General features: G+C 41.8%; 1 protein-coding gene across 2 annotated transcripts in view; it reads left to right on the top strand.

Moving 5' to 3' along the window:
• The window catches only part of LOC117675418 (metabotropic glutamate receptor 6-like), a 61956-nt gene that overhangs the window by 27931 nt on the left and 8402 nt on the right, over window positions 1-25623 (top strand). For both annotated transcript variants that reach the window (XM_034434009.3, XM_034434010.3), the window contains exons 3-9: window positions 2046-2262; window positions 3659-3794; window positions 5050-5204; window positions 6434-6574; window positions 12769-12969; window positions 14275-14414; window positions 17159-18094. In XM_034434009.3, coding sequence (XP_034289900.2) covers window positions 2046-2262; window positions 3659-3794; window positions 5050-5204; window positions 6434-6574; window positions 12769-12969; window positions 14275-14414; window positions 17159-18094 — 1926 coding nt within the window. The remainder of the gene's footprint in view (window positions 1-2045; window positions 2263-3658; window positions 3795-5049; window positions 5205-6433; window positions 6575-12768; window positions 12970-14274; window positions 14415-17158; window positions 18095-25623) is intronic.

Genomic DNA, 25623 nt, shown 5'->3' with positions numbered 1-25623 from the left:
TATACCTTCCCAGGGAATATCTGGATTCCTGTCCCAGGAGATGGTATTTAAGATGGCGCCCCTCCTTAAAGGGTGCATTTGCAAAGTCAGTGCCTGTTTGGGAGGATGCTGCAGGACACTCAATTGTGGTTCTACAGAAAAAAAAAATGAAGTGTAAAATTCAAAGCACAGAAAAAAAATATCTGTAGGAAAAATAAATATTTTCATCAATAAAGATGGAAAGAGCTAGGTAAGCTGAGCCTGGAGAAGAGAAAACACATGGCGGATATGATAGCATCATCAAGTACTAGAAAGGACGACATAGAATAGTATTTCTCCATCATGGAAACTTCCAGATGGGTTGGATGTTGTGACTTCCAAAATTTCCCAGTCAACATAACCACTGCTGAAAATTCTGGGTCTACACAAGGCAGATTCCATTGGAATTATAGAGGCAAAAACAAAACCCTCCCTAAAAATAGTTCAGCAGTGGAGACAGGTACCCAAAGATCTGCTGGTTTCCCCTTGAGTTCAAACAGAAGCTAAATAGCCATCTATCTGGGATGTTTTAATTTGGATTCCTGCAGGGAGCAAAGAGTTAAACCCAGTCATTTCAAAGAACCCTTCCAACTCAGAATGGCTACAATTTTATAACTAACAAGAAGTTTATTAAAATGATTTTAATAGTTAGCAATTGCTAGCAATAATTAGCAATAACTATTAGCAATATCTGACACCAACTTTTTTAAATGATTGGGTAGTGTCTACTTTTCATTTACATTCTAATTTGGCAGGATGCATTTAAAAAGTGTTCTGAGCATAAGAAAGTCTTAGGAACCCAGCAATGGCCCAATAATTCATAGCATCCTAAACCATAGTGTGGTTTCATCTGAGCCCCATTGTTTACAGCAAGGAAGCTCTGCATATACACAGAAGCTTCCAAAGGAGATAAAACTTTGAGGAACTTTCCCCACTGGTGAGCATCACATTGTATCCATGGAGACCAGATCTCTACTGAAGTTATGGAAGGGTAGGAGCTGCTCATTGTGGTTTGGGTGGTTTGGGTGTTTTACTCTACAAGCCAGCCTGTTGCCTGAATAGAGTTACTGTTAAAGATTGTGCTCAAACCAGTTGGGCAGGAGGAATGTCATCTTGTGCTCATGAAAACTTTTTAAATGCATCCTGCTGACACTGAGGTTAACTCTGATGTCCCCACCAAATGAAGTAAGGGAATGTTTACCAGAGAAGGGGACATTTTATAGTACATCCTGGAATTATTTCTTTCTGGAGATACGTTGCATGCTATGCCTATAGGCTAGCAAAGCTTTTTTTTAAAAAAAATCTTCTAATATTTTAAAAACGATAGTATTTTTTAATATTTCTCGGCCTTTAACATTTTGCAATTTCACTTTTGAATCCACTGCTTCCTTTTCCTATTGTGAAAATATATGTATATGTGTTTTTCTTTCTTTTTTTTTCCCTGTTAACACAGAAAAATGTTTTGTCTGGTTTTGTTTTGTCTGTGTGATTTTTTTTGAAGTTCGTATTTTAACTTTTTGAATAAAATAAAATCTAAGCAACAGAGGGTGGGGGGAGAAAGAAAAAAGAAAATTAGATATTGTGAAAATGGATCTAAGATTTTTGTACAGGGCAAATTTTGTCACACAGTTATGGTAATTATTACTTTATGTTCGTGACTATTAATGGGAGCCATACTATATTCCATAAATCAGTCGACAAAGAAGCTTAAGCCTCACTCGGGTCATTACTCCCCATCTCTTAAGAGCATTTTTGCTTTGTAACAAAAAAGCTACCATTTAGCCTTAATATTGTGTCAGTACTGGGAGGATTTGATAAAACACAATGGATTAAAATAAAAATAGGGAGGAGGACAAGATGTGAGCTTGGTGAGCCTTTGATGGTGCAGTACAGAAATATTTTTTACAAAAGAAATAGGACTAAATGGATAAGGAAGGGCTGGAGAGGAAGATCTCTGGCATAACTCAAGGATGGAGGCTAAGGGTAACACACCACTTCTAACCCATGATTTTCTTCCACTTCTACAGATTCCCCAGATAAGCTACGCGTCCACAGCACCGGAGCTCAGTGACAATAACCGCTACGATTATTTCTCCCGCGTGGTGCCTCCTGACTCCTATCAAGCTCAAGCTATGGTAGACATTGTTAAAGCACTAGGCTGGAATTATGTCTCCACCTTGGCCTCTGAGGGCAACTATGGCGAGAGTGGGGTCGATGCCTTTGTGCAGATCTCCCGGGAAGCCGGTAAGAGGTGCTGAGCAATGTCTGAAGCTGATGGATGGGGATCAGTAAAGCTGCTAATTCCCTGAAAAAACAGCCCATGATCTTCTCAGACACATGAAAGCTGCTTGCAGTTGTTCCATATGCAGGGAAAAGCACTCTGCATGGGATCAGAGATTGGCTCTTATTTTTGCAGCCTGCAAAGGCAATGAAAAAAAAAGTCCCACACCTGAATCCTAGGCCAGGTCCTCACTGGAACAAATGAGCCTTTGATTCTGGAGTCGCTGTGCTCTGGATTGCTGCCAATGGAGGAGGCGAGGGTAGAGAGAGACATGGCTGATGGGCCACACATGATGGAATGTGAGATTATGGCAGCTCAACAGAGCAAGTCACATGCAACATTTCTTCTATATCTATTGTTCGATAACTGGGTCACCTTCATCACATTTTAACCTAAAGTAAAATGGAGTTGGGGATTTGGGGTGCAGCATGTCTTCTGCTATCTTAGCCTCTAGGTCATTAAGTGAACTGAAAAATATGGTCATCAGACGAGTTATGGAAATATGAGCAGTTGAGTTTGGTTAATATGGGCTGAGATTTTGCATTTGTGTGAAATGGATAAGTCTGTGAGATTTTGCTTTTTTCAGCCCCTGACTGAGCTCTACTGACTGATATCAGTAGCAAACCACTTCTGTATTGTTACCAAAATATCTACAAGGACATACAATATTAGTCATAAGGAGTCAAGGTTAATTCAACAAAGATTCTCTCTTTACTTCTTACGTACGCAAGCCACTAATTTCTGAGAATTCCTCCTTTTCCCAAATTATTTTTAGGAATAAACTAGTGGTTTTCACACTTTCTGTTGGCAGCAAGTACTTTGTAGGCTTATTTGGTTTCCAGGATCCTTTCCCTCCCCTCCACAGTGAGCATATAGAAAATTTCAAATATAAAAGCTAATACAGTAGGGCCTTGGTACACAACTGCTTTGGAACTCAACACATTTTGACATGAACATTTTGCCCCAGTACTCATTGTTTGTTTGGTACTCAACTCACAAGCGAGAATCTGTCGGTGTTGGCTGGCTTGTGACTTGCTACATTATCCTTTATGGGAAAAATTGTTTGGTACTCATCATTTTCGATACTCACCATGCTTCCCAGAACCAATTAATGATTCCACCCATGGGTGGAAACACAAGAAAGGGTCTTATTCCAGATCAGATGACTTGCCAGTGTAGACCAAGGTTCTTTGTTACTCAAAGCAACAGTCAGCCTTCGGGATGTCAGGCACCGCGAGACTTCACCATGATCTGCAACCAACTTCTCTTTAAATAGAAGATGTTGCACCTTCTGTGTATAAGGCAGATGCTCAACCAAATTTTCCCAATCATTTCCTAAGGCTTTTTCCTACCTGGCAGGTGGAGTGTGCATTGCCCAGTCCATCAAGATCCCACGAGAACCCAAGCCAGGAGAGTTTAACAAAATGATCAAGAGACTGATGGAGACCCCCAATGCCCGCGGCATCATCATTTTTGCCAATGAGGACGACATCAAGTAAATGCACCATCTGCTTTTTTTTTCTTTTGTACATTTGTGTTCTGCCTTCCTTCCAAAGGTTCCCAGTACACCCAGTACAGCACCCAGTTCAGTGGGTTAATCTAGTCCAAAATTATCAAGGGAATAGGATGGCTAAATCTGAGGTTATTTTCAGTTTAATATGATATGCAAACAAAAACTATTCAGGGAATGATTAAATTAAATTACATTGAAAGTATGGTGTGTTTTTAGCTTGCCTAGTTCAACTGATGTGCAAGTATGTGGTTTGTTTATGGTTCCTAGTTTGGTCTGGTTGGATTTTGTGGTCCAATCTATTATCAATCCAGAGAGGTACACAATAGGAGCAGTAAAAAGGAATAAATTCGAACCAAGAATTAACTAAACTGTGATTAATTCATTCATGAGTTTTACGCTAGATCAAAAAATTATGATCAAAACACATCATGCAGGGAGTAGGCAATTTCAAATCCAGAGTTGCCCTGCCAGCTCCTATTTTCTAGCTCCCAGACCACAGCAGATCATCCTGCTGAAATCTGTCAACAAAATCACTCATTTGCTGCTGCATAATTTTCAGCAACGTTTCATAAAATATTAGATCTGTCCTTAACCTCTACTATATTTAATATATTCCCACAACCCTCTACACACCACCATCTCCCAATGTCTTTCCATCATTAGATATGTCTCTTGTTTCCCCCGTAAATGTATAAATAAATTGCTGTTCACCTCCCAAGTTAGAAAAGAAAGGTGTCTATTCCTGGCTCAGCACAGTATGTAATAGTATTTTATCCTAGCCTAGAATTAACTACATGGTGGCTTATAGCTGCAGTTCTGAATTCACTAGTTACATTTTCCCTGTGGTTGAGGTGCAGCAGTCTCCACTCAGTCTTGAGTTTGCAGAAGACTATTTCAGTGTGAAATTTGTGGTCCCCACTGAAGACCCCAACGCTGCCTTTAGTGTTTTGGTTCCCAGCCACTGCTAGTCCCTTGACCTTTCTATGTAATGTTAGACAGAGCCTAACAGATCATACAGATCTTGAGGCCTTCCTGACATCAGTTGGAATAAGGAGCAAAACACTGGTATGGCCAAAGTAGACTCAAGTTTAGCTCACACAGGATATAAGGGGATAAGATGTCCATGCAACACAACATCATTGGGACTCAGCAAAAAAAGGCGATTGACAAGGCATGTTTTATTGTGCTTAAGGGGTTAGTCGTGAACGCCTCTCATTTTTCCATTGCACCCCTGCAGACGAGTGCTGGAAGCCGCCCGCTTTGCCAATCTGACAGGGCAGTTCCTCTGGGTAGGCTCCGACAGCTGGGGCTCCAAGATCTCCCCCATTCTGATGCAAGAGGAAGTGGCTGAAGGAGCAGTGACCATCTTACCTAAAAGAGCCTCGATTGAAGGTAACAAAAGCTTAAACGGAGCAGAGGAGAGCAGCAGCATTCGGTTTGGGAGAGCGGGGAGAAACACAAACTGGCTGGGGTCACATGATACAGCTGGTCCACTCTGCCATGACTCCAAGATTCACTTTCCTTCCTGAGACCTAGTAGAAAATGACCAGCATTGACCTGGGAAAACTGGTGGCAGATATCCCCCAGAATGAATGTCACTTCTGCATTTGTTATTCTTCCTGAAAAGACAGGGTTGTTTTTTCTACCTACCTCCATCCTTTTTCTGTCTGTTTCATTACCTCCACACTGCTGAATGGATAAAGAGTAAAATAATGGGGGAGAGGGAACTCCTATTAACACTCATTTTGCAGGGCATCTATGTTGACCACTAGAGGAAAGTTTAACAAAGGCTGGGGATCATAAAAATCACGGACACCAGTAGATGGCAGAAAAGTAACTCTTGCTGCTGATGGCAAGTTAGAACTAGAGATCCTTAATCTCAGAGTTCATGGACAGAGGCAAGCACAGTTTTAACTGAAAAACTGTAAGCATCTTAGACTAAGCTAAATCTAAAACCGGTAGGAATTTCTGGAAGCTTGGCATTCAGGCAAATCAGCCATCAACAGACACATGAAATAAGCCACATTTATACACCATTGGAGACAATAAAAAGGTTAAGAAGGAAAAGATCAGAACACAGCCTCTCCAGCAGCCTACACCCAGATAAATAGAGATGAAGAAGAGTCAAGCAGAAAACAATACCCTAATTAAGGAACTACAAAGGAGAAAACCACACCAACAATATTGGGAGGGCAAGCTACTGTAATTAAACAGGGAACAAACCCCATACTCACTAGCACTGAAGATGTTAATCAAATAATGAAACATCCACAATCAAACAATCAAGCTCAGAGAACACAGAGGATTCCATGATTAGAGCTTTGCTACCCAATATGGTGGCCTTAACTTAGTAGCATATGGGAACTAGCCTTCTCAACAGCTTGCAGCCCAGATGTGGCAGTCCTAGTTTAAACCAATGGTTATTTTCTTCCCTATGTTTGCATGGCATGGCTATCCATGGGAGTTTAATTTAAAAGTGCCATGCTTGGTTTGGGTAAAACTTACTTTCTATAATGTGGGATTAAATGGCTGATCATGATTCAACTGTCTCAAAAAAAGGTTGATGGTTCTTTGGGAAACAAAAAAGAGCCTGCAAATTCGTGACCTTGTTCTCTTTCCAGGTTTTGACCAATACTTCACTACCCGTTCCTTGGAGAACAATCGGCGCAACATCTGGTTTGCTGAATTCTGGGAGGAAGACTTCAGATGTAAACTAACCCGCCCAGGGTTCCAATATGATGAAGGGAACCGCAAATGTACTGGTAGGGCTACTCCTGATGTGTGGAGCTAGGGAGGGAGGGAGGGAGGAGTAAAGCAAGGAGAGTTAATACGGAGAATAACTGCTCCAATGAACGATTCCGCAATCGCATCCCAGTCCCTGTTTTTGAGGTGATTGTGGTAGAAAACATCACAGAGCTTCGAGCTGTAGGCTATTGTTCACCTCCATAGGGAACAGAGATTAGACTTCAAGTGTCCCTCTCCCCCCCCCCCCGCCATCCCATGACAGAAAGAAAGCAAGGAGTCCCTGCCTCTTCTTCAGGCACTGTTTTTTCCTGGAAAATGTCCAATTCAGCCCCCTTTTCTATGCTGTTTTTAGTTGGCCCTCTGACTTCTCCAGTCAGAATCCATCTGTTCCCCTTGATCTCTCAAGCCCATCTCAAAAGGTCCCCAAAATTTCCCACACCCTCTTCTCTTCCACCAAATGTATTTATTCATTTTATTTTTAATTTATTTATTTTATTTTGTCGAGTACATATTAGATAATATATATATATAAGCATGAATTGAATACATAAAATGGGTACAATTAAAGGAAACATTAGGACAGGGACGGTAGACACGCTAGTGCTCTTATGTGGCACGCCTCTTACAGACCTCTTAGGAATGGGGTGAGGTCAAAAGTAGTCAGTTTTAGGTTAAAGTTTTGGGGTTTTGGGATGAGACCACAGAGTCTGGTGGTGCATTCCGGGCATTAACAACTCTGTTACTGAAGTCATATTTTCTGCAGTCGAGTTTGGAGCGGTTCACTTTAAGTTTGTATCTATTGTGTGCTCATGTATTGTTGTGATTGAAGCTGAAGTAGTCATTGACAGGTAGGACATTGTAGCAGATGATTTTATGAGCTACCCTTAGGTCAGACTGAAGGCGGAGTAGTTCTAAATTTTCTAAACCCAGAATTTCAAGACTGGTGGCATACGGTATTTTGTTACGAGCAGAGGAATGGAGGACTCTTCTTGTGAAATATTTCTGGACACACTCAATTGTATTAATGTCCGATATACAGTGCGGGTTCCAGACAGATGAGCTGTATTCGAGAATTAGTGGCAATTGCTGGCAATTGAAGGGGCATGGGGAAGGGGCATGGCCCGTGTTGCCAAAATAAAAAAAAAAAAGTTGACCAAAAAAATTATGTTCAGCAGCCTCCCTCTCTCAGCAACTCAGAAATGATCAGTCTCTACGCAAATTGTTCAAGGAAGCAGACAGGCAAAATTAAAATACCCGCAACCGCTTTGGGAAAAAAATCCATCAAAAGTCAGGAGCTGGCAAGAAAAAAAGAAAGACCTGCCGATCTGGTTTAGCATCAGTGTCCTAAAGAATGGGATATGGAGAAGGGAGGTTTTCAGATTTTCATAGACAGCCTCGTGAATAGTTATTATTCTTGAATCACTTTCTTTTTATCCTCATTTTGATGGTGAATATTTCCTTCCACTAGTATATGTATCAATTTCTTTTCTTTTTCTTTTTTCAATTTGTGCGCCAGCCATCTTCCTGGTTTGTTTATTTATTTATTTTATTTATTGAATTTATATTGCCGCCTATTTGCCCGTGTCATTCGCATTCTCAATAGAGAGATAATAGATAAAGAAGGACTAGCATGGAAAATTAAAAGTGTGAATGGCTATTATTCTTTACATGAAATAAGGATACGTAGTTTAAACGTCCAGATCACACTTCCACACCACACATTGCCTTGATCATGACATGTAACCCGACCTCCGTTCCCATGTACACAGTTTGTACTGACAAATGACATCTTCTCTTTGACGTTGCCCTTGTCTCAGCCCCAATTAGTGCGTAAGGGAGCTTTAAGTCCTGATTAGCTGCACCTGTATGAAAGCAGATTTCCCTTCACTCTAATATTCTCCAAATGCAACCTCAAGGCATATAACATTTGTCACCATTACTCGGATGCAAATGTAGGTAAAATCTGAGATTGTGTTTTGGAAGTGTTGGGAGTATTGAAATGTCCCCCTCCTGCCATCACTAGCCAGCCTCTTTCTCTCCCACTTTTGCCTTCCAGGTTTCTACAAAGGGAGAGCAGAATTGCTCTATTTTAAGTGGGAAGAAGAAGAGGGGACTTAAAATTCAGGGATGGTAAATGCACTACTTCAAATTACAGATGCATTTTTTTACTTTGGAAAAAAGTTAAAATCTCTACAAGTTACAAATCTAACCAAACAGCAAGTAGATTTGAAGGAACATGGAGATGGGCCAAAGAAGGTGTTCAGCAATCATTATGCATGCATCCAGCTTAGCTTCGGTCAACAGGAATGGGACAGTGAGTTAAAATTCAGGATTGCCCTGCCTGGATTTTTCTTAGTACAGGTAGTCCTCGACTTATGATCACAATTGAGCCCAACATTTCTGTTTTAAGTGAGATACTTGTTCTGTGAGTTTTGCCCCACTTTTTGACCTAGCTTGCCACAGTTGTTAAGAGAAACACTGCAGTTATTTCAGTTAGTGGCATGGGTATTAAGTGAATCTGGCTTCCCCATTGAATTTTCTTGTCAGAAGGTCGCAAAAAGGGATCACATGACCTTGGGACACTGCAATCGTCATAAATAGGAGTCAGTTGCCAAGCATCCAAATTTTGATCACATGACCATGAGGATGCTGCAATGGTCATACGTGTGAAAATCAGTCATGTCATTTTTTTCCAGTGCAGTTGTAATTTCAAACAGTCACTAAATGAATTGTTGTTAGTCGAGGACTACCTGTATAAAAGAGGGGGAAGAGAAAGAGAGAGAATCTCTGTCACGCTTTCAAGATTCAGGTCAACCCTTTGAAATAGAACAGGTCAGGAAAATAAACATCACAAGAACTACTGGAACTCTGTTATTACAATATAAGGTATGATAACAGAACATTGAAAGCCTAACAGATTTTTCTCTCTTCCCTTTTATACCAAAGAGAATTAGGATAATGCAATATTTTTTTTATTATTTATTTATTTATATGCCGCCCTTCTCCGGAGACTCAGGGCGTCTTACAATGCGTTAAGCAATAGCCTTCATACTTTTGTATATTTATACAAAGTCAGCTTATTGCCCCCATAAACTGGGTCCTCATTTAACCTACCTTAGAAAGGATGGAAGGCTGAGTCAACCTTGAGCCTGGTAAGATTCGAACCTGCAGAAATTGCAGGCAGCTGTGTTAATAACAGGGTGCATTAAACCACTGTACTACCAAGGCTCTTTTCCAGGAAAAATCTTGAGTTTTTTCCTCACCCTACTCGTATCTATCTGACTCAAACTGATGTTGATATAAGAATTGTTGAATCCCTTTTTAAGCCCATCTCCATAATCTTCCATACTGGGTTGTGCCTCAGAGTTTCAGCCTTGTACTTTTCAATTTCTTTTATCTCTTTAATATAGGAGGATACTGACCATGGCACCCTATAATTTATTTTATTTTATTTTTATTTTATTTTTCAAATTTCTATACCGCCCTTCTCCTTTCGGACTCAGGGCGGTGAACAGCCAAAATAAAACATTTGTACACAAAAGTTAAAATAGGTTTAAACTAATTAAATAAGGTTTGGCCCATAATTTAAAACATTTCAATTAAAATCAATATCAAAATTTTAAAAACCAACCATAAAATCAGGACAGCCCGGCTAACTGAAAAAAATAGGTTTTAAGGGCCCGACGAAAAGTCCGGAGGTCTGAGATCACTCGTATCTCTGGGGGTAGATTGTTCCAGAGGGTAGGTGCTACCACAGAGAAGGCTCTCCCCCTGGGGGTCGCCAGCCGACATTGCCTGGCCGACGGCACCCTGAGGAGGCCCTCTCTGTGGGAGCGAACTGGCCGGTGGGAGGCAATTGGTGGCAGAAGGCGGTCCTGTAAGTACCCCGGCCCTAAGCCATGGAGCGCTTTAAAGGTGATCACCAACACCTTGAAGCGCACCCAGAAGTCCACTGGGAGCCAATGCAGCTCACGCAGGAGAGGAGTCACATGGGAGCACCCCGTCGCTCCCATAATCCCCTGCGCGGCCGCATTCTGCACCAGTTGGAGCCTCCGGGTGCACCCCAAGGGGAGCCCCATGTAGAGAGTGTTACAATAGTCCAGACGAGAAGTGACGAGTGCTTGAGTGACCGTGTGTAGGGAGTCCCGATCCAGAAAAGGGCGCAACTGGCGTATCAGGCAAACCTGATAGAAGGCCCCCCTGGCCACGGCCGTCATATGCTCTTCTAAAGACAGCCGTGCATCCAGGAGGACACCCAAGTTGCGGGCCCTTTCCGTGGGGGCCAATGATTCTCCCCCAATAACCAGCGATGGCGCCAGCTGGCTATACCACAACGCCGGCAGCCACAGCCACTCGGTCTTGAAAGGGTTGAGTCGAAGCCTGTTTCTCCCCATCCAGACCTGAATGGCTTCCAGGCACTGGGACATCACTTCCAAGGCATCGTTGGGATGGTCTGGGGTGGAGATGTACAGCTGAGTATCATCAGTGTACTGATGGAACTCCACCCCAAAACCACGGATGATCTCACCCAGTGGCTTCACATAAATGTTGAACAGGAGGGGCAAGAGGACCGACCCTTGTGGCACCCCACAAACAAGGCGCCTCGGGGTCGACCGCTGCCTCCCTGTCAACACAGATTGCGACCGGTTGGAGAGAGAGGAGGAGAACCACCGCAGGACAGTGCCCCCCACTCCTAGTCCCTCCAGCCAGTGCAACATGATACCATGGTCGATGGTATCAAAAGCCGCTGAGAGATCTAACAGGACCAGGATAGAGGAATAACCCCTACCCCGAGCCCTCCAGAGATCATCCACCAACGTGACCAATGCCGTTTCCGTGCTGTACCCAGGTCTGAAACCGGACTGGAGCAGATCTAAATAATCAGCCATCGAGCCTGATTTCTTATTCTGGGCTGGGTATACATTTATTTGCATAATATAAAGAATAGAAAACTTGACTATCGTGATACATTACCGTATTTTTCGGAGTATAAGACACACCTAAAAGGGAGTGAAAATTTGGGTGCGTCTTATACACTGAATGTAGCCCCGCCCACCCACTGGCCCCCACCCTTTGGCCTCTGCCTCCCAGCAATTTATCTCCTTGCAGCAAGCAGCAAGCAGCAAGAAGAAACAGACCATTTCAGCTTCAGCACAGCCTAATTAGCACAAATTGATTGACCGTTGAATCAGCCTCCCGACTCTTAGCTGTTTCAGGCTGCAGGGATTGCCATTGCCTATTGCTGTGCGGGCCTCTGCTGCTTGCTGCAAGGGGGTAAATTGCTGGGAGAAGATTTTTTTTCTTGTGCTAATCAAGCTATGCTGAAAATGAAAATGAAAGTAAAGCAGGACATTTGCTGTTTGCTCCAATGAGGCAAAATTTCTGGGAGGCAGAGGCAGAGGCAGATTTCTTTTTCTTGTTTTCCTCACCAAAAAAGATAGGTGCGTTTTATAGTCCAGAGTGCTTTATAATCTGAAAAATACAGTATGTTCTACTTCAGAATGGAAAAATGCACAGAATGTTTTGCTTATAGTAAATTGAATAGCATTAAACCTTTCCCCCCTTCTAAGTAGCATTGTTAATACATCTGAGAACAGGAGATGCAATATAATTTATGAAAGGAAATTACTACGCTGCCCAAATATGAATCATTATTTGGGTAGCTATTTTTCTGGAAAAAGAAAAGTCGGCATGTTTGAGATAAGGTATAGAATGGCTCTGATGAGGCAGGTAACCAAATTATCACAGTCAGCAAAAAGAAAAGAACATCTAAAAGGCCAGGGAAATTAAAAGAAGAATCTTGCATCTCAAGAAGAAAAAAGCAGAGCAAGAAATAGCTGACTTTCTTGCTCTGGGGAAGAAATAACAATAGCACTTAGACTTATATACTGCTTCATAATGCTTTATTTCCTTCTCTAAGTGGCTTACAATGTCAGCATATTGCCCCCAACAATCTGGGTCCTCATTTTATCAACCTCGGAAGGATGGAAGGCTGAGTCAATCTCGAGCCTGTCAGAATCAAACTCCAGACTGCGAGCAGAGTTAGCCTGCAACACTGCATTCTAACCACTGTGCCACCACAGCTGAATTCTGGAAGGAAAGGGCTAGACTAGAATCAAATGAAAAGCTTTCACAGCACCAGAGAGTATTTTAATATGAGTGGGTATTTAGAATTGCCAATGGTTTGACTTATTTTTCCCCCATTCTTCAGGAGATGAACGAATTGGGCGAGAATCTACTTACGAGCAGGAGGGGAAGGTGCAGTTTGTGATTGACGCTGTCTATGCCATGGCCCATGCATTGCACAACATGCATATGGAGCTCTGTTCAGGCCAAATCGGGGTGTGTGACAAGATGGATCCCATTGACGGACGAACCCTACTGCACTACATTCTGGGGGTCAACTTCAATGGTGAGATTGACAGAGAACCCCCTTTTCAGCCAAGATGCTGGGTTGTATCGCTATGTGTCATGTGTGGCATTCTACATTTGCGCACATGGAGAACTGAGCAAAGTTTGAGAGCAAGGAAGGGCTGTGATCATGAATTGGCAGGCAAGTACAAGTTTGCAGCAATCAGGGCAGGAAGGAGCGTGTTGTGGCTCCGTTGCCTGAGCCTGGGCTATCGACAAATGCAGACTCTGAGAGTGAGGGAGAGAAGTTGGCAAGGCCTCCCTCTCCAGGACCCTCCTCTCTGGCAATGCCTCCGGAGGACACCGAAGGCAAAAAGATAGGCCCAGAACCAAGCACGTCCCCGCAGCCACAGGTGGACAGCAAAGAAGTAGATAAGTGCTGGCTGGACCCTCGGCAGAGGCGCAGGGAGAAGCGTGCGCAGCAGAGGGGAAGGCGTGCCAGAGATTAGCTGAGTCACTGGACCACACCCCACAGGGTATAAATGCGGGTGTGGTGGCCAGTTCAGTTTGTGACGAGCAAAAACTAGAAATAATCCATGATCTCTGCGTTACTGGACTTCTGCCTGCCTTGTCGGACTACATTTGGACTAATCCTTGTATTGCTGAAACTTTGCCTGCTTTATCGGAATGCTTGCAGTCTAATCTTTGTTTTGTGTGAGTAAAGTCTGAATTGGTAGCTAGCCACTGGGTTGCTGCCAGCTTTATCTTCAAAGATTTTGTCATGTGGTTTATTAACTCCGGGCCGTCCGTGGGGGTGCGTGTGTGGGACGGGGACAGAACAGAGCGAGAAAGCTTTCCCCAGATTCTACAGCTTTAGGTCACAAACAAGGGGAAGCTGCATGTTAAGATGCAAAGCACTGGCTCCAGATCAACATATTTGTCATGCACATTTTGCAGGCATGTCATACTCAACATGTCCTATCCTTGCCAATATAGGACATGTCCATCTTCTAGAGAAATAGAGAGAGAGAGAAAACTCATCTGTGGTTTTTCTATCCATCAATGCTTGCAGCAGGTGAGAATCTTTAAAAAAGTTTCACAGGCTTAGACCCTAAGCCTCTTGTGTCTCACATCACAATAGCAAACCCAAGTTTTCACAACAGCAAACCAAACATCTCTGAGACCCTCCAAGTAGATGGCCTATCACATCTGACCTTGGAGGCTGCCTACAACTCTTCTTCCCACTAGCCTCTGTTGGCCAGTGTCCCTCAGCACAAAGTTGTCTCCTTCTCTTTTAGAGTATCTCCATCTTGAAGGACGTCTGTAACCTTTAACCTTTAACACTACAACCTTTTCCTTCCTGCAGGCAGTGCTGGGACACCAGTAATGTTCAACGAAAATGGAGATGCTCCTGGGCGCTATGATATTTTCCAGTATCAGCTGACAAATACTACGGTCCCAGGATACAAGGCCATTGGCCAGTGGGCAGAATACCTTCGACTGAATGTGAGTGACATAGCATAGAATCAATCATCATCATCATCTTTAAATCACGTTTATACACTTTCTCCCCATTATAAAAATAATTCTGAAAGTATGACTCCCCTCAGCAGTAGATCGCTCGAGCTGATACTGTAGAGCAGCTGGGCCCGCCTTTGGATATGTGGTTGAATTTTTAGCCCTCTACTTTTCAAAATTTCTCTTCTGCTTTGCAATAATCACCATTGGGTACTCTGGGGTTTTGAAGAAAAATTCAACTGGGAGCTGGCCCTGTTGAGAGTTACCAAAGTCTGTGCCTGGCCATAGCATCTCTTTCAGTTAAATGCCTCCCAGCATTTGTATAGTACAGTATATACAATTTTACCTTACATTATCTTACTTACCAACTTGTTTATTGTTTGTTTAACATTTCATTTCATTCATTCATTCATTTTCATTTTATTTGATTTATATACCGCCCTACTCCCGAAGGACTCAGGGCGGTGAACAGGCACAAGATAAAACACATAAAATACAAAAATTTAAGAGCAGAAGTAAAATCGAATTAAATCAATTTAGCCCAAGACAATTTTAAAATCCCAGGTTAAGGACAAATTAAAATTTACATTAAAATTTACATTAAAAAGAGAATGGGAGAGGTTAGGCCAGACCAGCCTGGTGAAATAAAAAGGTCTTGAGAGCGTGGCAGAAGGTGCGTAGATCCGGGATCCTCTGTATCTCCGGGGGGAGCTCGTTCCAGATAGTAGGTGCCCCCACAGAGAAGGCTCTCCCCCTGGGGGCTGCCAGCCGACATTGTTTGGCCGATGGCACCTGGAGGAATCCCTCTCTGTGAGAGCATACCAGCCAGTGGGAGGCCGTTTGCGGCAGCAAGCGGTCCCGTAACTAACCAGGCCCTAAGCCATGGAGCGCTCTAAAGGTGGTAACCAAAACCTTGAAGCGCACCCGGAAGACCACCGGGAGCCAGTGCAGCTCGCGCAGGAGAGGTGTTACATGGGAGCGCCACGTCGCTTCCATAACCACCCGTGCGGCCGCACTCTGCGCCAATTGGAGCCTCCAGGTGCTCCTCAAGGGGAGCCCTTAGGGTAACACATTTACCCTATGTACCTGTCCATATCACTAAGCATGATTCTAGGCAGTGAACAACCAATAGTTAAAATAATATTGCAATTATTAAAACACTTTAAAAATAAATAAAAACAACTAAGATAACTAAAAACAAGATTGCAGGAGAGCACCATCTAAATCAATGCACAGGCTCCCTATGAATCCCCAGGGTTGCTGGCAGAACTATCCCAAAGGTATTTTTGTCAAGAGTCAACTGGACTTTCTGGTTTTTCTTTGAAGATGTTTTGCTTCTCATCTAAGAAGCTTCTTCAGCGAAGAGCGAAGAGCTGAAGAAGCTTCTTGGATGAGAAGCAAAATATCTTCAAAGAAAAACTAGAAAGTCCAGTTGACTCTTGAAAAAAGCACTTTTGGGACAACCATGACCTGGATGACTGAGAATCTCCATAGACATTTACCTGGAAAAGCCTTACAAAAGGCTAACAGGGATGGAGTTAACCTCATCTCAGGGATGGATGATGTTCCAGAGGTAGGAGCCACAGCAGAAAAGGCACATGGTTTGGGTCCCGTCAGATGAAGCTCTGTAGCAGATGGGACCTGTAACATGACCTTCGTGATGGATCTGAATGGTGAATGGGACATATTATGTTGAACGGGACATTGTTGTACATTATTTTAAGATACAAAATTGAGAACTATCAAGAACAAATGAGAAACTGCTATCCACTCTTCAATATATAATCCTCCTAATGCATTTCTATGATAGAACATACCTGATTGGCTGCTTATGGGTCTGATCCCAGGATAATTAATCATCCAAAGAATTGCTGTTAAAATCTTTCAATATTGTAGTCCCACTGCACAGTCTGTACTTTGTGTGAAAGCTCTTGTATTCCAACAATCCTGGACCATAGCAATGGGGTGATAGCAAACTGGGGGGGAAATGCCAAAGGAAAAAAAACATATTTTATTTCTATTAAAAGAGCCCATTTCAATATGTTTTCCCTACTAGAAGCTTCTCCAAGGATAGATCAAAATACCACCCAAATGTCACCCAAATTCAAAAGAAGTCCTCTCAACCTTTAATCCCAGTGTTCAATTCAACCTATACCTCCACTTCTCTGAATATATTCAGTTCCAGACCATAAAATTAGACCATTTTCATTGTACTCTTTTATGTCCTTTCCCTTGTCTTTGGTTCCCAAATGCACAACATATTTATTCTTCTTTCATTTCATTTATTAATCCATGCTTTTCTCTTCTTAATCTTCTTGTATTCCAGCTGGCAATTTTCCATGTGACATCTATGTCACCAAATGGCTCTGTAAATATTCTGTTCGCTGTCGATCATGGCTTTGGTCATTCAAAGCTTTCACATAACACTTTTCAGTAACCTAGAGAAGTTCTAGATAGGTTGTTTACCCTCGTGGTTCCACAACATGCTGTGTCCCTGGTAATTATGAGGATGGTACTAGTGAGTTTGGTTTGGGCCAGTTTTGTCACTAGACAGTCAAACCCCAGTTTACCCCAATCATGTTCATGATAAGTTAATCGAGAGACTGCCTTACAAGTACATTGCTGTCATATCCCATCAACTAAGAAAAACCTGCAGGGTATTGAAACACAGATGTGATTTCCTGAGATAAATGGCCATCACTGTTCTCTGGCTTTCTCTGCTTCTCCCACAGATTGAGGACATGCAGTGGTCAGGTGGACAGAAGGAGATCCCCACATCAGTATGCAGCCTCCCCTGCAACCCAGGAGAGAGGAAGAAGATGGTGAAAGGTGTTCCTTGTTGCTGGCACTGTGAGCTATGTGATGGCTACCAGTACCAACTGGATGAGTTCAACTGTGAAATGTGTCCCTTTGACATGCGGCCCAATCTCAATCGTACAGCCTGCCGCCAAACACCCATTGTCAAGCTGGAGTGGAGCTCCCCTTGGGCCATTCTGCCCATCTTCCTGGCCATTCTGGGCATCCTTGGCACTGTCTTCATCGTTATCACCTTCATCCGTTTCAACGACACCCCCATTGTCCGAGCCTCAGGTCGCGAGTTGAGCTATGTCCTGCTCACTGGGATTTTCCTCATCTATATCATCACTTTTCTGATGATTGCTGAACCAGGTGTTACCATCTGTGCCTTCCGGCGCCTCTTCCTTGGCTTGGGCATGGCCATCAGCTATTCAGCATTGCTGACCAAAACCAACCGCATCTATCGCATCTTTGAGCAAGGCAAGAAGTCAGTGACTCCACCCAAATTCATCAGCCCAACCTCCCAACTGGTAATCACCTTCAGCCTCACATCCGTGCAAGTTGTGGCTGTGGTCATCTGGCTGGGGGTGCAGCCACCCCATAGCATCATTGACTATGAAGAGCAACATACACCCAACCCAGAATTCGCCCGGGGTGTCCTCAAATGTGACATGTCAGACCTCTCTATCATCTCCTGCCTCAGCTACAGTATTGTTTTGATGGTTACCTGCACTGTCTATGCCATCAAGGCCCGCGGCGTGCCCGAGACCTTCAACGAGGCTAAACCCATTGGCTTCACCATGTACACAACCTGCATCGTCTGGCTGGCCTTTGTGCCCATCTTCTTTGGCACAGCTCAGTCAGCGGAGAAGGTGGGAGCAATCAGGACAAGGAGTGGGGTGGTACAAGAGACAACGGGATTTAAGTACAAGTAGTCCTCAGCTTTCAGCCATTTGTTTAGCCATCTAAACAAGTTACAACAGCACTGAAAAAGTGACTTATAACTTGTCCTCACCCCTACAACTGTTGGGTCACACTTCGCCACAGTAAACTCGGTTTGAGACCAGAATGAGGCCTAAGCAAGGCAGTCGTTACCGTACATGAGTTGTGCTCAATTTTATCCCAAAGTTGTTAGGTGAATTGTGTGTAGGCATTAAGTGAATCCAGTTTCCCCCGTCAACTTTGCTTGTTGGAAGCTGGCTGGGAAGGCTCACAAATGGCAATCATATAACCCCGGGACATTGCAACCACTACAAATACATGCCACTTACCAAGCACCTGAATTTTGATCATATGACTGTGGGGATGCTGCAACAGTTGTATGTTTGGGGACTGGTTGTAAGTTACTTTTTTCCACAGGAACTTGGAATGGTTGGTAAACAAATAATTCTAAGTCGAGGGCTACTCATTAAGCTATGAAGTCACTGTAACAGGCAAAGTGGACAAAGTCAAACCTGTTCTGTTTTTTCATTCTGTCTATTTAGGGAATGTTAAGGGGATGAATTAGGTGCTTGCAGGAGCTTATGGCACCCTTTTCAAATCATTAAACCATTCCCCAAATGGGAAATATCATCCCAGTTTTGAGGGGAGTGGGGTTTGCGGTTCACAGGAATGCTGGATTTGCCTTGAACTTCTGCCAGGCTTAAGAAATCTGTTTTGAGTCTTAGCTTTTTCTCAGATTGCAAGAACAGGGTCATGGGGTTGCAAAAAAGCTATATTAAACCAGCCATGTTCTAACTAAAAGACATTTTACACATTATAAAACAAGCCTAGGGGATTCCTCATCTGTTTGATGTTTCGCTTTCTTCTGGAAACTCAAGACAATAAAATAGAGATTCCCTAATTTTTATCCTCTCAAGAATAATTAGATAAGCTTGATTGATTGAAAAAAGAAAGAAAGAAAGAAAGAAAGAAAGAAAGAAAGAAAGAAAGAAAGAGAAAGGAAGGAAGGAAGGAAGGAAGGAAGGAAGGAAGGGAAAGAAAGAAAGAGAAAGAAAGAAAAGAAAGAAAGAAAGAAAGGAAAGAAAGAAAGAAAGAAAGAAGAAAGAAAGAAAAAGAAAGAAAGAAAGAAAGAAAGAAAGAAAGAAAGAAAGAAAGAAAGAAAGAAAGAAAGAAAGAAAGAAAGAAAGAAAGAAAGAAAGAAAGGGCCCCCAAATCGCCCAATGAACTCCATGGTCAAGCAAGGATTTATTTCCAGGATGCAATTTTAACCCTCCCATTTTGTGGCCTTCTCATAACAGCTATTTTATTGATAGACTCTTTTTTTCATGTCAAATATGCAGAATTGCAGAAAGTTGGAAACCCTCTCCTTTTCCTCCCTAGGCTAATTTTGTATTGGTAAAGAAGTCCTTTTAGGGAAGGGGCATCAAAACTTTCAAGCATTCCCTAGCTGATGTCTAAAATAGCAGTGTGCTGCTTCTCAGCCCTCAGCTGGAACTTGCATTCATCAGCTTTGAGCCCTCAAAGGCTGTTTCCATGATCTTTGAGGAAGGCCTGAAATAGGGATGGATGTGCCATTGGGCATATTCTGATGGTCCAATAAAAGTACATTGCCATATCTCTTACTACTGACATAGAGTTCCCTTGCTTTTGGTTCCGTGCACCTTCCAAAGCTATTTGGGAAGAGAAGATGCTTCCATCTTATCAGTTTATCTCTATTTCCTCATAGAAGGCTGGCAGGCTTTTGCTCAGCTAGGGTGAAGAGTTGTTGTCTTTGGAGGAATGTTCACCTGCATGGTTTTTCTAGAAATTGAACTGTTTGAATAAGTGAACAAGTATCTGCTTAAACCAGTCAGGGCTGCCAAGCTCTAGCAGGTGGTCTCTGGTGTCTTTGCATTAAGGGCTACTGTGAAGTTGTAGGCATTCTAAAGCAATATTTCCCAACTGGCTAGCTGGGGAATTCTGGGAATTGAAGCCCGTACATCTTCAAGTGACGAAGATTGGGAAACATTGCTCTAAAAGTTCTACATCAGAAAAGTTATCCCAGTTCAGAATGAAGGCCCCAGGCATGCTCAATAATCTTGTCCCATTTCCTTCCAATAGAGATAAGTAGACAGGAAGGTAAAAGATCATTTCAATCAGGGTTGGGTTTCAGCCGGTTCGGACCAGTTCAGGCAAACTGGATGTTAATTTTAATTTGGTTTTCCGAACCGGTTGTTCCAAGGACTGGCTGACCCCACCCACCCCTCTCCACCCCTCCCCTTCCCTCCTATTTATTTATTTATTTATTTATTTATTTATTTATTTATTTATTAAATTTTTATACCGCCCTTCTCCCGAAGGACTCAGGGCGGTGAACAGCCAGGGTTAAAATACATGCAGTATAAAAATTAAAATAATTTAAAAATAATTAAATCCAATTTGGCTTTCCAATTTTAAAACCCCTTACCCATAAAATTAATCAATTAAAATTTTAAGCCAGCCCGGCTCGCTGAAACAAGAAAGTCTTCAGAGCCCGGTGGAAAGTACGGAGGTCCGGGATCATTTGTATCCCTGAGGGTAGCTCATTCCAGAGGGCGGGTGCCCCCACAGAGAAGGCTCTCCCCCTGGGGGTCGCCAGTCGACATTGCTTGACTGACAGCAACCTGAGGAGACCCTCTCTGTGGGAGCGTATTGGCTGGTGAGAGGTTATTGGTGGCAGAAGGTGGTCTCATAGATATCCAGGCCCTAAGCCATGGAGCGCTTTAAAGGTGAGAACCAAAACCTTGAAGTGCACCCGGAAGACCACCGGAAGCCAGTGCAGCTCGCGCAGGAGAGGTGTTACATGGGAGCACCATGTCGCCCCCATAATCACCCGCGGGGCTGCATTCTGGACCAGTTGGAGCCTCCGGGTGCTCCTCAAGAGGAGCCCCATGTAGAGAGCATTACAGTAGTCCAGGTGGGAAGTAACGAGGGCATGAGTGACCCTGCATAAAGAGTCCCGATCCTAGGAGTCTCCACGTGGCCCATTTTGTATGCCAGGTAAGGGCAGGGCGCACACGGAGGCTCTGGGAGGGCAAAAAACAGGCCTACTGGAAGTCCAGAAATGGGCCTGTTTCTGGCCTCCTGAGGACCTCTGGTGCCTGGGGGAGGCCATTTTCGCCCTCCTGGAGGCTCCGGGAAAGCCTCCAGAGCCTGGGGAGGGCAAAAACACCCCCCACCATAGTGCAGAAGGCTGAGTAGGCCATGCCCGGGGCAGTGAACCGGTTGCTGAAATTTTTCAATCCCACCCCTGATTTCAATCAAACACCCAGACAGAGTTTGCTTCCCTCCACTACTAAAATCTCAACCCTCACTGACCTTGGGATTATGGCTTCTATTTTTTTGTTTGTTTATATTTTACCTTTCTTATTTTTACAAATAACTCAATGTGGTGAACGTATGAACAATGAACACCTTGTTCCCCACAATAGCAACCCTATATGGTGGGTTGGGCTGAAAGAGAGTGACTGGCCCAAAGTCACCCAGTTGCCTTTCATGCCTAGCTGAGCAGGCTGGGGATTCTTTATATAATGGTCTGATTTATACCTGCTGCAATTACATAGATTTTGAGTAGTTTACAATGTGAGAGGAGAGCCATGTTACTTTTTGACAGCAAAAAATCAGAATAACTAATAATAGATGCTACTAGATTCCTCCTGATTTTTCAATAGCTTACATTGAACAAGAGCAAAATCAAAAGTATTCAATGGTTATGCATCCATGATAAGACTAAAACAACATGAATCGAATTATGAAGGCATAAAATAAAATGGAATAAAACCATCCTATCACTTGCTGTAAAAGTCCAATATATCTAGAAAATTTCAGATGAAGGAAGCCGAGCATTAAAAGTAGAGCTCAATTTTGAAAGAGCCATGAGCTGTATATGCCTTTCTTGGTGTTCTGTTTTTTTGTTTGTCTGTTTGTGTTTTTTTGAGTAATGTGACTGTTGCAATATTTTAGGATCAGACTCAATAATGATATTAAGAGTTAAAGGTTTAAATATATTTCCTTTTATTTACAATAGGCATTCTATATTCACTGAATATTCACAGATAGAAGCAGGGAAAGAGGGGAAGGTGGCTCCTTATATATACAATGGGTGGAGCTATAAGTGGGAGTGGTAAATTATGAATACATTAAGAATTAAGGAATAAGTTAACCCCTGATATCCCATTCACATACTATTTACACATTAGAGAATAAGGCATTTACATCTAACAAATCCCCCTCTAAATGCCGATTCGTTATACAACACCAATTACACTCAGATTCGGGACAATACAAGACATGCATTTTGGAAGTTAAATATTTGTGCTGTTTAGAAGGTAAAGGCTTTGTCAATATGTCAGCTAATTGTTCTGAAGTATCACAATGCACTGCTTTAATAAATCCATCCTGAGACAATTGTCTCACATGTTTAAATTTTATATCTATATGCCTAGACCTTTGTCCAATGGCATCGGATCTAGATATTTCAATAGCTGCTTTATTGTCCTCATTCATAACAAAAGGTAAAGCAGGTTTTTTCCAAACATCAGAAATTAAATCATTAAACCATACAAGGTTATTTGCAGCTTTGGATAGACAAACATATTCCGCTTCTGTCGTTGAAGTGGCTACTAGTTCTTGTTTACCAGTATACCAGTAAACTGGACAGTCATTTAAGAGAAAAACATAACCTGATGTACTTTTTCTGCAAGATGTGTCTCCAGCCCAATCCGCATCTGCGTAACATACAAGTTTTGGTTCTTTATTATTACTAGGTTCTAAAATTAGACAAAAATCTAGTGTGCTTTTCAGATATCTTAAAATTCTTTTAACAGCTTCCCAGTGATACATTGTTGGTTTGCTGACGTGTCTGGATAGTAAATTGAGTGGTAAGGCGATATCTGGTCTAGTCCAATTAGATATATAAAGAAGTGAACCTATGATTGATCTATAAAATGTGTTATCCTTGAATTCAGGAGAAGATTCATCAGTATTTCTGAGAAAATCAGTTTGCATAGGAGTATCACAGGGTTTGGCATTGATTAAATTGCATTTATTTAAAAGTTCTATAATCTTATCTCTCTGAGTAAGTTTGAATCCTTTTTTAGTCTTATTAATTTGGACACCAAGATATTTGTTCACTTTACCTAGTGATTTTAACGAGAAATGTTCATTTAACTTATTTACAAAAATTTCTCTTCTCTCTTTGTGTTTTCCAATATATAAAATGTCATCTACATAAATCAATACAAATGCAATGTAACCATCACCCTTTTTGACAAAGAAACAGTTATCAGCAGAGGTAGCATTGAAATCCATGGTCTTAAGTACTTTTACTAAACAATCATACCATCTTTTACCGGATTGTTTTAATCCGTATAAACTTTTATTCAATAACCAAATCTCATTTTTGTTGGTGTATTGACTGTGAGGTGCCCTTACATATATTTCCTTATCTAGTTTTGCGTGTAGATACGCAGTTTGTATGTCATATTGAAATACATCAAGATTGAGTGCTGATGCTACCACTAGAGCTGTTTTGACACTCTCTGTCCTTACTGTGGGGGAATATGTGTCAGTATAGTCCTCTGGATATTTCTGTGCATAACCTTGTGCAACTAATCTTGCTTTATATAGGGTATTACCTCCTTCTAAGTTCTTAATTTTATATATCCACCTGGTACCAATAATTGTTTTATCTCTAGGTGCAATCGCAGGTGTAAATACATTTAATCCTTGTAAACTTTCCATCTCTTTCTTCATAGCTAGTTCCCATTTTTCTTTTTCTTCACGAGGAAGTTTTAACACTTCTTCATATGTATTAGGTGTTATTGGTTCACCATTCATATGCATTACGTAATCTCTGTATTTATTTGGCATTTGATTCCTGTTGTTCCTAATGATTCTTTCGGGTTTGCTATCGTTATCATGCAAATATCTTGCTTCTTTTTTTGTTAGTGTGTCAGTCTTTATTTTGTGTTGGCTATTTGTCCAAGTTTTGGTTTTGCTATTATGTTTGTTGATATTTTGTTTTTCTATGGTCTCTTCCTCATGAGATTTTGTTTCTTTGTATTTATTTGGAAATATTTCATTAAGATGTAATTTAGACCAGTTGGCCTGTTCGTGGAACACAGCTGTTCTGGAAACTATAAATTTATTGTTATTATCAATGAATCTGTATCCTTTAGTACCAGTTTCATATCCCATGAATCTGAGCCTTCTGGATACGTTTTCTCCCTTCCTTCTCAACTGTTTAGGTATGTGTACGTCTGCAGTGACTCCAAAAATGTGCATGTGTGCCAATTTTGGTTTCCTATTATACATTATTTCGTATGGTGTCTTATTTATAATACTGGACCAGGTTCTATTTTGTGTGTAATTTGAATAATGTAAGGCCTCTGACCAAAATTGTTTGCTTAAGCCGGCATCCTCTAATGTGCACCTAATCATGGTTTGTAATGTGGAATTTTTTCTCTCTGCAATCCCGTTTTGGAACGCAGAAAATGGACTGGACGTGTAATGTAGTATTCCCCTATCTTTTAACCATTGGGAGAATTCTTTGGACATGAATTCACATCCCCTATCTGTCATAATTTGTTTTATTCTGATATTATGTTGTGTTTCTATGCGTTTGTAAAATTCCTTAAATTTTTGAAAGGTTTCATCTTTATGTTTTAATGTGTAAACAAACCCATAACGACTATAATCGTCTACTATTGTCAAGAAATAACGTTTTCTATAAGTGATTGATGGAGTTAATGGACCTACTAGGTCCATGTGTACTAAGTCAAAAATTTTGTTAGTTGATCTAGTAGATTTTTTTGGCCTGGGACTAGTTTTTAGTTTTGTAGATTTACATACTGAGCATTCCAAATAGTTTTCACAATTTTTTATTTTGACGCCTTCTGCGTGTTCAGTCATTTTTTGTACTACAGGAAAACTGGCATGTCCTAACTTCCTATGTAAGATGTGAGCACACTCATCATGAATTGGCTTACCTATTTTTGGTTTTTTTTTATCGTGTGCATCTGTATGATCATGAGATATTTTACATTCATCATTGTCACTGTTGCTAATGTTTTCATCATCTGCCTCAATACAATCTTCTACATTTGAATCAATGTTATGCAACCATTTTTCCTTTGTTATCAGATAAGGTAGGCCTCCTTTAATCATTACTGTGCCTATATTACTTTTATTCTTCTCCAAAGTCGCTTTTCCCTTTGAGAAAACTATATTAATGTCAGAATCTCTACTTAGTTTTATGGCACTTAGTATATTATGAGGTATTTCAGGTATTAACAATACCCCCTCTATTTTTCCTAGATCAGGCAAAGTTACATTCCCTCTGCCTAATACTTGAACCTTTTCTTGGTTAGCTACCTTTATTACAAATTTATCTTCTGTAAATGAAGACAATATATTTTTGTTATTAGTGGTGTGATTTGTT

This window comes from Pantherophis guttatus, chromosome 2 (assembly GCF_059756535.1).
Source record: "Pantherophis guttatus breed Tessera chromosome 2, ASM5975653v1, whole genome shotgun sequence".
In the NCBI taxonomy this organism is placed as follows: Eukaryota; Metazoa; Chordata; class Lepidosauria; order Squamata; family Colubridae; genus Pantherophis; species Pantherophis guttatus.
The sequence above is the reverse complement of the archived record's forward strand: the minus strand, read 5'-3'. Positions and strand labels throughout refer to the sequence as shown.